The 12,455-nt window shown below is 35.6% G+C and overlaps 1 protein-coding gene across 3 annotated transcripts in view; it reads left to right on the top strand.

The window, feature by feature from the left end:
* Window positions 1-12,455, top strand: part of SCFD1 (sec1 family domain containing 1) — a 52,512-nt gene that overhangs the window by 15,365 nt on the left and 24,692 nt on the right. For all 3 annotated transcript variants that reach the window (XM_051806265.1, XM_051806266.1, XM_051806267.1), the window contains exons 10-14: window positions 1,101-1,200; window positions 4,403-4,542; window positions 5,515-5,605; window positions 5,951-6,024; window positions 7,449-7,530. In XM_051806265.1, the coding sequence (XP_051662225.1) occupies window positions 1,101-1,200; window positions 4,403-4,542; window positions 5,515-5,605; window positions 5,951-6,024; window positions 7,449-7,530 (487 nt within the window). The remainder of the gene's footprint in view (window positions 1-1,100; window positions 1,201-4,402; window positions 4,543-5,514; window positions 5,606-5,950; window positions 6,025-7,448; window positions 7,531-12,455) is intronic.

Here is a 12,455-nt window from a genome sequence, read left to right as displayed (position 1 = left end):
GGAGTTTATACTGTGCATGAAAAGGTGAGACATGTATTGGCAAGACTGTAGCTGAAGGAAACTGTTATAACCTAACTGGATATAAAACAGTCTTTTATATCAAATTAAGAGCAGAATTTGGATAAAAGGCACAAAAAAATCAAGGGCGGCAAAACGGAATGAAAGGAGGGAGAATAGTTGTGAAATACCATTTTCATGGGAACTGAATTGTAACCACTGCTTTTCCTTCAGTGGCTGTTTTCCTGATACTATAGCATCATTACCCACAAAATTAAAATGCAAGGAAAGGGAAACACTGGAAACTTCAACCAATTAAATGGCTTCAGGTCTTTAGTTTGGTTTTCAGAATCATTAAGGTGAATAAGGTTCTTGAGATTATGTATTAAAGTGAAAATACTTACTGCAAGGAATTTACATGCTTTTACTATATACAAATATACTTCAGTTGGCATGTTTACTGTAGGGATAATGTGCTTGAGGGAAATGGTGGTAATAATTTTCTGTCAGTTCACAGTCTTCCTGTCTTTGCTATAGATTTTTCATGTAGCCATAACCCAAGACCTTTAGGCATGAATGCATTCTTTTATCACAAAATTGAGTATTGATAGAATTACTACAGTGCATCTCAGAAGTTCATAATTTTTTTTTTTACAGACTTTATGTCCAAGCAAAGAGAAAAATGAAATTAAAAGCTCTTGGAAGAGAGATTTTATATTTGAGGTTCATAATGGGGATTAAGGTCGAATATTACCCACTCAGACAATTGTTTGGAACTCAAATGTGTATCCACACAAAAGATGTATCAGTTAATACCTAAAAGGCTAGTTGCTGTTCAGTGTTTTGACTTCTGTTCAATATTTATATGTTGGTTCACTTAGTACAAAATAAAATAATCTTTTTATCATTACTAAGATTTGATTCCTGGAATTTCTGGCAGTGATCAGCCCCAGTGACTTTGGGGAAGGCTAGAGGAGCTCAGCAGTAGGCAATTCTGCTTTTAATTTGAAATATAATGTAGAAGGTGGCTGATATCACTCAGGATGTTACAGGGGTGTTTTAATCATGTTTAAAGAAGTACTAACACAGTGTCATCTTTTCAGCTTCCAAAGGCCCCTATTAGTCCTTGTTGACAGAAACATAGATTTAGCAACTCCTCTACATCATACTTGGACATACCAAGCTTTAGTGCATGATGTTCTGGTAAGGATAAATCTGATTTTTTTACCAAAACTATTTTTTCACTCAGTTTGTTCTTAATACCACATTCTCTCTTGATCCAAATCTGTTTTGTCTGTTTTATTTGGAAGTTATTTTAGTAAAAAACACTTGGAAGATTTTCTCTAAAAGGTTTACTTAGGAATAATTTCTAAAATACTTAAAAAGTTGAAATCTTGATGTCTTCAAAAGATAGATAACTCAGCAATCCTGGCCTTTTCTTCAGTAGTTCATAATCTTTATGTGCTGTAATATCCAAACTCCACTAAGTGCAATTCAGTTTTGAAAAAATAAATGTTTTTAATGTATTTTTTAACCAATTTTGGTTTTAGTTTGAATTTCTAAAAACATATTTTCCTGTATTTCTCCACAAGGTGGTGTAAGTGTTCAATACAGAGATGCTAAGGGGTATATAACCCCACTGGAGGAATCTCAAACAGATTTTTAAAATAATTTTTTTGAAATTCGTATAGCCTTAAACTGCCTTTATTTCCTCAAGTTTATTTTGTAATACCAGTAGTAGAAATGTACTTGAATGAAAACTAATACTGCTTACCTAAGATTTATGCATTTTGTGTGTAGGTATGGAGTAAATAAAAAATAATAAGAATAATTAGTATCTGGAGGCTTTTTTATACTGAGAGTTTCTCATGAAAATCATTTCAATATCTGCTTTGAGAAGTATTTGGAGTTTATTTTTGAGACTGTTAGAGGAATACATGAAATATGCACGTGCACATATGTGTTTTTATACAGGGTTGATTGTGAACTTGAAAGGTGTTTGGTTCCCTGATCATCCCACAGAACTGTATGGTCATACACAGAGTGCTGTCCAGAAACTTACATTGCTACAATGAAGACATTTCAGCACTAGTGGGATGTTTTAGGACATTTGTAAATTCTATTTTATGTGATTAATTCCTTCTGACAAGTGCCTTTCTCTTAACTTAAAGAGTGCTTTTTACGGATAGAGAATTTTTGGCCTAGTTTCTTTAGGGAAGGCATATGTGAAAAGAACAGTTTGCACTGAGTTTTCTCCAATAACTGGCTAGAGACTTGTCAGTAGAAGTGCTGAATTTCTGCAGATTTCTTTTAAAAATAGTAAAGAGTAGGGTATGGAAACCCAAATTACAATTTTTACAGGTGTAAATGCTATTGCACAAGGTCTGTGCTAATTTCAGTTTGTCACCTGCTAATCATTTAATCAGCAAATGCTCACTTGCTCAGTAGTAAAACCATGTGAAGCTCCATCTATTTGACTCCAGCTCATCTGCCGTGTGGAGAAGGTAGTGTTGGGTGGCCTCAAGCATGTGTTGGGATAGGACTTCAGTGCATCAAGGTGCAGAGTGATCATATACTGGAAACTGAGGACAACTAGTACTACAAATATGCTGGGGTATCAGACTAACACTAGAAGAATGATTCGAGGATTGTTGGATATTTGTCTGTACTGCATCAGGCTTCAGTAGTTTCTCTGGAACAACTTGTTAGATGTAGCATCTTATTTTTAACTGAGTGGATAGGATTATGAATTTGTTTAGTGAAATTCTAACCAAGTTGTCTATGATTCCATGGCAAGGGCAAAAGTTTAATTTAAAAACCAGTCAAGTTATTCACCTTAAAGGCAAGCTTGCCAGGCTCTTCATGCACCGAGCATAATATTTCATGAAAAAACTGCAGTAGCATTTTAAGAGGCCATGAATTGTAACTGTGAAAGTGTTACTAAGATGTTGGTTATGTGAGCTGTACTTTGAAACAAATTGTTTTTCACATAAGGTCTCAGTTACAATAGACCAGGAATTCTGTACAGTGTTGAACTGTATGCTAACCCAGGCACAAAGTTGAGTGTTGCATCTGTTTAGTTTATAACCGTGGTGTTTCTACACATAAACAGGCTTATGAGAAGAGATTCCTATTTCTAAATAAAAAAACCTTTCGGGAATGGGTACAGAAAAATGAGAGGTATGGATAGAAAGCCTTATAAGGACAAAATGGGGAGTTAAGAGGAGGAGCACTAATCAATAAGAATTATTTTCGGAAATTCTTGTAAATGCAAAAAGTAACTTGAAAACTCAGGTCACTGGTGAGTTAAATTGAGCCAAAACATAGATCTTCATTAAAAACTACAGCTAAATTTGCAATCAAATAAATTTTTTCCCTTCAAGTTTTTATTGAATATGTGTACTTGAAAAATACTTTTCTATTCCTAAAACATTAAACACATCTTGTAAGATGAGGTTTGTGCTCATTGACTGCATGAGTTTTCTTTGAGTAGCTGCTTCTACTAGTTTTACTTCTAGATAGTTTTGTTTCTATTCTGGCATGGATCATTTGTAGTATTTAATTTTAAGTCCTTGCCAAGGGACAACTAGGAAAATTTTAAAATTTGATTTGACAGTTTCACTTACAGATCTGTTTCTGTATACTTTAATGAACATAATAAAGTGGGGTTTTATTTCTGAAAAAAATACCTGTTCTAAAAGGTTCATGACTGATTCTGTATAGCTGAAGATTTGATTCTCTTTATCATTGTTTGCCAAGCAAACGACACCTTTGAAATTTCTATGTTCATGCATCTGTGGAAGAAGAAAAACTGTATGGAGAAACAGCAGCTTTTTTGCAAGCTTTTGCTTTAGGATGCATTCACTATTTCACTAGTGTTTAAAAAAATTAGGGAAAGAGCTGTGAACGTGTAGCTAAGTAGTCTAAATAATTGCTGTTGCTGTTGTCCTGAGCTTCTTGGCAGCTTTGATACATTAGTTATCCTTGTGTAAGTGAACTTCAGCCTTAGAAACACTTTTTGTCTGCAACACGGGCACCTTTATGCTTTAGTTTTGGATGGTTATTAGAGCACAGTTTTTGCTAAATAACATGTTTTCTGTGCAGAAAGCTGAAGTTCAGTGTCAGGAGATTGCTCACATATGAGACAATCAAATGTCTTTGCTTAATATTTATTGCTTGATGGGGGTATTTTTAAGTAACTGTGAATACTTTTGGAGTTCTTATATGGCTGTTGTTATTATCTAGTTAGCTAGTAAACTGTTTTCTGCCCTCTTATGAAGTTCTAATAAATAGCTGTGTTAATATTTTTTTAGAAAATATTCTAGAAGATATTGGTTGAGTATGAAAGACTGAATAAATAATTAAAAACTGTCAAATATTTATATAAGATTCCTCTTTATTTTAGGATTTTCATTTGAATAGAGTTAACTTGGAAGAATCGATAGGAATGGAAAGTTCTCCAGCAGGTGCTAGACCTAAGAAAAAAAATAAGAAGTCCTATGATTTAACTGCATCTGATAAATTCTGGCAAAAGCATAAAGGCAGGTAAGCTGTGTAGGTATGCAGTTTATAATAATTTAGTCAAAACAAATTCTAAATATTCTTCATATTATGATAGTTCTATTTTTAAGCTTATTTGAAAATATTTTATAAGTTTGGAGGGGTTTTTTAAGGTGTATTGGGTCTGGCTGAGATGGAGTTCATTTTCTGCACAGCAGCCCTTACAGTGCTGTGCTTTGCATTGGTAGCTAGAAAGGTGTTGGTAACACACCAGTGTTATGGCTACTGCTGAGCAGTGCTGGCACAGCATCAAGGCTGTCTCTCCAACATCACCCCTCACCAGTAGTCTGGGGATAGGCAAGATTTTGGGAGGGAACATAGTCAGGAAAGCCGACCCAAACTGACCAAAGAGATATTCTGTAACATATGATGTCTGTTCAGCAATAAAAGCGAAGAGAAAGGAGGAGGAAGGGCAGGGCATTCGATTTTTTTTTTTACGTTTGTCTTCTGGAGCAACCACTCTGCCTACTGAAGCCTTTCTTCCTGGGAAGTGGCCAGACATCGCTGCCAGTGGAAAGTAGAGAACCAAATCTTCTGTTTTCCTTTGCTTTCACAGACAGTCTTTGATTTTTTTCAACTGCCTATATCTCAACCCATGAGTTTGGGGTTTTTTCCATCTTATTTTCTGCCCACCCAGTCCTACTGAGAGGAGTGGCTTGACCCAACCTGCTCAAACCAGGGTCAACCAACCACATCATTGTCAATATTTGTTGCCCATGTTAATTGTTTATGAGCTTTTTGTTACAAAGCTCAAAAATGTTCATACCAAAATTACATAAAATTATCGAAAACAGTGAATTTATCTTAGAAAGTTAAAGTAAACCTACAGTGAGATGTCATTTTCACTGATTTGATACTGGTGCATGATTTCTGTATTGTTATTTCCAAAAAGGTTTGGTCTGGTTCTAGTGTTTCAATTTGTTATTTAACTGAGCCTAATGCAGAGTATTGCATTAGTCCTTTTCCAGAGGTAGCCGAGTCTGTTCAGCAAGAACTGGAATCTTACAGAGCCCAAGAAGATGAAGTCAAAAGACTCAAAAGTATCATGGTAAGTTTATCACCTGTATGTGCTCTATGTAAAGCATTATAGGACTTTTATAGATGCTTAGCACACCCTGTCATCCCACACACAAAAATTGCCAGTGCATGCTGAATTTTAGGCATAATACAATCCTAAAAGTAGGACTAGAAGTACCGTATTTCATGAGAAGGCTCAATTTCTTGTGTTTAATGGCGTTGCAGTTATATAATTTCGTACTTACTGAAAAACGCTATCCAGACATTAATCCCGATGTGCGAAAATAGATTCTAAATGTGTTGACTCTGTATGCATGATATTTGTACTTATTATGACTGGTTTATTCCTCTTTCCAAACCCTTCCTCAAAACCCAGGGTATAGAAGGGGAGGATGAAGGAGCAATAAGTATGCTTTCAGATAATACAGCTAAGCTAACTTCAGCTGTCAGGTAAGTGATCAATAATGCATTATTGTTTAATTAACTGGGAACTATTTCTGATTTCTTCTGTTCAGCTCAACAGTGTAGTTTAAATGTTTTATAACTCTGATAAAGTTAAATGCAGGATAAGTGTTTGCACATGTAACTTCCACAATATGTATGAGCCATCTACACATGGCTCTGCATTCTTTCATTAAGAAAATTGTTAGTGAAATCCACTTCTTGAAGTATCTTCTTGCTTTGCGCAGTGTGTAATTAGTTACATTTTGATTCATGTAGTTACTATAACATCTGTTTACAAGATTATAGTTATTAACAACTCTGCATGAGAAATTTACTCTCCTGCTTAAGTCTGAGATTTAGACTTGTTTCTCATTGTAAATTTGTTTTTCATTCCACTGATGCCTTGGAGAAGGGAGATGTTTAGTTTGCTGCCTTTCACTAAGACCCAGTCAGAAGGAAGAAGAAACAGTAATTATTGTGAGGATAGATGGGGTGATGTGCCCAGTGTACTGTGAAATCCAGTGTGCCTGCATTAGTTAGTTGTCTCTTAGTGAGTTTCGAAAGTTGTTTTGTATGCTATGCCTAGCTAGGATTTGATTGGAATGACAAAGGATGTGTGATGGATCAGACAGTTTCCAAAAAGCAAGCAGATATTTCCATGCTTCCTATAAACTGAGTAAGACACTGAGTATCCAGAGTGCTTTTGGATTTGAAAATGTGTAGATCCCAAGCAGTCTTTTATAAATGTGATTGCCAAGTGCCAGCAGTGGAAATCATGTAGATCATAACACCTTAAGTAACAATTTTTCTACAAAGTAAATTTAACCATTCTGTTTCCCATTTCGCAAAAGAAAATATTTCAATCACAAATCCTGCATAGAGAATTATGTTCTATGCAGAAGCACCTGTGACAAATTTCAGGATATCTAGAGGTTCTGTATTTATTTGACAGATGTTATTATTTAATATAATTTTATAATTATTTGACAAAGTTTGATTTTTTTACAGGTATTATTATTTGGCGGATACTGACACTTCTATATGTACCAGAAATGAGCTAAATGTAGTAGCTTATTTGTTTAGGTTAGCAGGGCGTGTATCTGTTGTTGGTCACAAGCTTTCAGTGGAAATATTGAATTACCCTTTATGTATATTTTTTGCTAGTCAAGGTCAAAAACCTAGTTGACTACATTACGTGTGACTTATGTCTTTATGTTATTCTGTTATGGTTATGAGAATCATTACCTCTGTACTTTGTGATTTCTTAGCTCCAATCCTGTTCTATAATTTTAGATTTTAATAGTCTTTAGAGATTCCTTCCAACCCAGAAAGTTCTATGATTCTATAATTCTTTTTGTACCTACTGTATACAATACACAATTCAACTAATAGTGCAAATGAGCAGGTTAGTTTGTATTTAATCTCTTCAGCTCTCTTCCAGAACTTCTGGAAAAGAAGAGGCTCATTGATCTTCATACAAATGTTGCAACAGCTGTTTTGGAGCACATAAAGGTATGGTTGCTCTCCAACTTCAGTTTTCTATTAGTACTGCTCCTTAACTGGAGGAATATATTTGAGCTGGTGAAGATAAGAAAGTGAGTCTTCTCAATTGTGCTACCTTTTCAGAAATTCCTGTGTAACATCAGAGTTGAAGGGTGACAGAGAATGAATTTTGAATTCCTCTGCATGGAAAATGAAGACATACCAATTCTTATCAGAATTTACTAATATCCTCTCAGTCTTTTTTTAATGGTGACCACAACTGCTGTTGTGGGTTGAAATCTTTCTAAAATAAGTTTCTGATGGAAATGTTTTGTTTATTTTAGAGATGTGTCATGGCAAGTCATTACTTCAGTCTAAGCAATTTTCTGCTCTGTATCTGTTTATCAGAAGGGCACTGTTGACTCCTCACCAACAAAAATAATATCTAGAGGTGTGGCAATTATGACACAAGTTACTGAAGTGGTCTTTCCAGCAGGGTCTGTGTTAGATGTCTTGTGCATAATTTAAGCACTTCAGAAGGATGCTTGTTCTCTTTTCTGTTTAACTATGCTGCTCTTGTGTCAGAGACCTCACAGAGTGTTTAGTATCAAGTGAAGAACATGGTTACTGCCAGGATAACTTGGAAAATGGATCTGTTTTCACAGTATGAGAACAGAAATTATAGATGAGGCTTTCAGAAACACTGAAATTCTGTTTTTGGAAAGTAGTTCAAGTACCGAGTTTCACTAAAAATCAATAATTAGAAAATTTTACCCCAAGCTGTTTATAATTCATGGAAGGCAATGTGTTTTTAAGCTAGCTTTAACATTTGTAAAGGGCATAAGATCTGTCCTCAGTTGTTACTGCGACTGAATTTTTTAAGTACAATATATGAACAAAGGATTCATTCTGAAACTTAAAGAATAAATTAATTTTACGTATTTTTAAAGTTGGGGAAGAGATATTAGTGTGTCTCCCTGTTTAGCTTATTATTAGGGGGCCAGTTTATGTGCTTTTGCAGTATTAGGCTTGTAAATTTTCATATCTGACAATTTTAAACCAGTACATAATACCCTTGACAAAGTAGAAGTCAATAATGTCAGTATTTTGATGCCTTGATGTAAATTCACTTTTCTAAGAAGATACTGCAGGCCTACACCAGTATTGTTTTATGTGTTATTTGTTGGAAGGAAACCATGTTTCAGAGCAAGATGTAGGATGGCAGTAACATCAGTTTTGATCACCAGTGTCCTATTGGCAATGGACTGAAGTCAGATGCACTTGTTCATTCTCCATTAGGTGATAGCTACACACTTTTGGTTAACTAGAGGTGGAGGGAATCCTCCTACAGATTACTACAGCACTCAACTAGCCCTTTGGCTCACTGCTCTGACAGGGAGCCTGCTATTAGAGAGTTCTGTAGGATTGGTCATCCATTTCTCCATGATTCTTAATTGTGGAACTGCAAGTGCTCAGGCTTCTTACCTTGTTTTTGTATAGCTGTAGAAGAAGATCATGAGACAAATGGCCATGCAGTTTCTTCAATACATTGATGATATGTGCATCTCTATCATCTTTTCTTTTGATTTAGAAAGCATCAGTTCATCTCCAGATATTTAAGAAACTGTCTTAAACTAATGCAGAAGCACGTGTTTTTTCTGTTGCAATTTGCCTACACTAAAGCCTTTTCACTGAATGAATGTCAAGTGTATTCCAGCTGCTTTCTCCTGACCATTTTCTCCTCTTTTTTAACCCTTTGGTGTTAGAAAAAGTAACTTTCTGTCTTGAGATGTGAAATTTTAATATGCAGGATGATACGCTAGCTAATGGATTCCTCTAGAATACTGTAAAAAAAAGGGCATTGTCTCAGCCAGTACTTTTAAAAGAAATTCTCATGGCACCTTGAGGCTATGGTTAATAGGTTTTATGTACAGTTAAATAATTAAACCAGATTAGGATAAGAGAGAATTTTTTTTGCAAGTGCTGAAGTCATGAGGAACTAGTGAGGCACCATACTCTTCTTCAGGTTACTATAGTTTCTCTTTTAAAATAATCTGGGAGTGCATTCATACCTTAAAATAGACTATATGCATTGTCAGTTGTGGTTTTTTGCTATATTAATGATTTGAGCATTTTTCTTCACTACATATATGAGGATGAATGCAAAGAGTACGTGCTTTAGATACACTGAGTGAATTTAATTTTTCTTGTGGTCATATTTTAATGTTTAGTTTACAGCTGCTTTCTACATTCTGTTGGATTGTTTTCTAAGACACAACAAGAGGAAACCAGAAATTAATGACATACTTAGGGGTCCTGGCAGTTTTCTGGCTTAAGTCTTTAGTGAAATAATGGAAAGTATGCATCACTTTTTCACTAAGTGAACCATCAAATATTTGTTGTCAGTGCTTAGAATAAATGCATCCTTGTTTTGCACTGATGGATTTTTTTCTCTGCTGAAGCTGGTGACTGAAGGACTGGACCCAACAGAAAACAGATTTAGGGCTAGAATTATGAATACCTAGCTGCTTTAGAGTTTCAAGTAATGCTTATCTTTGCATGTCATTGTAATTTGAATACTAGGATTACTGATGTATGTTTAATCATGACATATAAAAAGGTGTACATGTACATTTTTCTAAAATGATTAGTTGGAGAGGGGGTAGATGAGGTAACCTCTTGCTAGAATTATACATGTGAATTTATGTGGCAGATTTTATGTGAATTATCTGTCATAAATTACATTTGTTTGGTTTAGTTTTTTTTTAATTCCTGCATAATTTTTTTCATGTATCTCTGCTTTTGCTTGATCTCAAGGCCTGATATTTGAGTGACTCCATTATTGGGATTGGCAGTAGCCTTTCAAATTTTCAAATTCTTATTTTATAAAGGAATTCCACTATTTTAACTACTCTATTTTAAATAAGGTTGCATTTTTGTCTTATACCATGTGTAGTGGGTTGACCTTGGCTGGATGCCATGTGCCCACCAAGCTGCTCTATCACTTCCCTTCCCAGCTGGACATGATGGGAAACCTGTGGGTTGAGATAAGGCAGCTTAATAAAGTAAAAGTGAAAGTTTGCATGCACACAAGCTAAGAGGAAAGTAACAAGGTTTATTCTCTACTTCCTATCAGCAGCAATGTCTGGCCACTTCCCCAGAAGCAGTGCTTCAGCACACTTAGCAGTTGCTCCGCAGGCAAACATTGTAAATGATGAATGGCCTCTTTCACCCTCCTTTCCTTTGCCTTTATATCTGAGCTGACATCATATGGTATGGAATATCCCTTTGGTTAGTTTGGATCAGCTGGCCTACTTGTGTCCCCTCCCAGGATATTGTCATCAATGGGGGGAGGAAGGACTATTGAGAGTGCTGATGCTTTTGCCAGCACTGCTCTGCAGTAGCCAAAACACTGATGTGTTATCAATTGTTATCAACACCCTTCTAGCTACCAATGCGAAGCACAGCCCTATGACAGCTGCTATGGGGAAATGAACACCATCTCAGCCAGACCCAGTACGTTCTCACTCCCATGGTCATCTGTGGGCTGCATTCATTCTCTAATGTTGTTCAGTAAAGTGAACGTTGTTCATTGTTCAGTAAGAGAAACAATACGTGTTTGTGAAATATATATGTTGCAGTAGTCCATGCTGGTTTTCTGTCATTCAATAACCTTCCAGCAAAAACAACTTTTTCTGAGTTCAGTTATGGTGACCTTTCCATCATCATTCTCTGCAGTTCAGTTGAAAGGGAATTGGCTATGACTGCCACTTCCAGCCTTCTTCCAGAGTTTCCCTTCCTCTTGATAGGAACACACTATAATTACCTGACCAGCCTCACTCGTTCTGGGGGCAGTTATTTCTGGTTGTTTTCAGTCAGCATCTTTGAGAAATTCCTCAAGTAGTTTCTTAATTTCTTCTCTCTTCTTCTGCATGTTCTCTCTCTTTGTCCCTAAAGTTAAGAACTTTTGTACTGTAAAAAGGATAGGAGAGCTTCCAACAAGTCCTTACAAAAATGACACTCTAAGATATTTCATTGAGTCCTGCTTCCACTTCTTTGCTTAAAAAAGAAGGAATTTTATGTTCATTTTGGAGTACAGCACTCAAGTAGACTTTCCCATGTACTTCAGTAATTTTCCCTAAAATATGTTTTGGCTTACAAACAGCCTGTTTCTAAAGATGATAAGTTGAAAACTTTCACAAATATATTTTAAAAAAAGCAAGGTAAAGTGTGGCACTTTAACTGCAATACAGATCCTGTCCCTGAAATGGTGGCCAGAAAGGTCTCTTGAATGAGATTGGTATGGAAAAGATGTCATAGTAAGAAATCAAGAGCAGGAGGCAGAAAAGGAATAACTGTAAATGTAAATGGATCCTTATTTTATTATTTTTTATTTTTATTTATTTTCTTCACCTTGTTTGCCAGTTTGGCACCCATAAAAACCTCTCCTTTGCTGTGTTTTTTTATTGAATCTACAGGGTTGTTTAACTCCTAATCCCCAGCTTTTCCTCTTGGCATGTCTGTGAGTTTGCCATTGAGTGAGCAAAATTGCATTTACTTAAATTAAATGAGACATCTGCATCTTACCAGTACTTCCTAGACAAGTTGGCTCTTCAAGAAGTAACTGTCTGGTTGGTGTGGCATGTCTGGGATATCTATCAAAAGGTAACTAGTAGTGTTCAAGGCTATTCAGTATTCCATATAAAATTTGATTAGGTGTCCATCTAATTCCTAAAAACCAGTATAAAAAAATACTGCCCTAATTAGCACCTTTGCTAGTAACTTTCATTAGTTATCTAGTGAAGAAGCAGCTGATTAGACATATCGTAATGATCCGTCTCTTGTTCATTGCATCAAAAAGAGTCTCAAAAATTGTATAATGCTGCTTATCTCTGATGTCCCTATTGTGGATAGAAAAAAAGAATAGGAAGTGGATAGAAAAAAAATGTGGACGT

Source organism: Manacus candei, unplaced genomic scaffold, assembly GCF_025592945.1.
Source record: "Manacus candei isolate 608988 ecotype Guabito, Panama unplaced genomic scaffold, ASM2559294v1 h1tg000067l, whole genome shotgun sequence".
In the NCBI taxonomy this organism is placed as follows: domain Eukaryota; kingdom Metazoa; phylum Chordata; class Aves; order Passeriformes; family Pipridae; genus Manacus; species Manacus candei.
The sequence above is the reverse complement of the archived record's forward strand: the minus strand, read 5'-3'. Positions and strand labels throughout refer to the sequence as shown.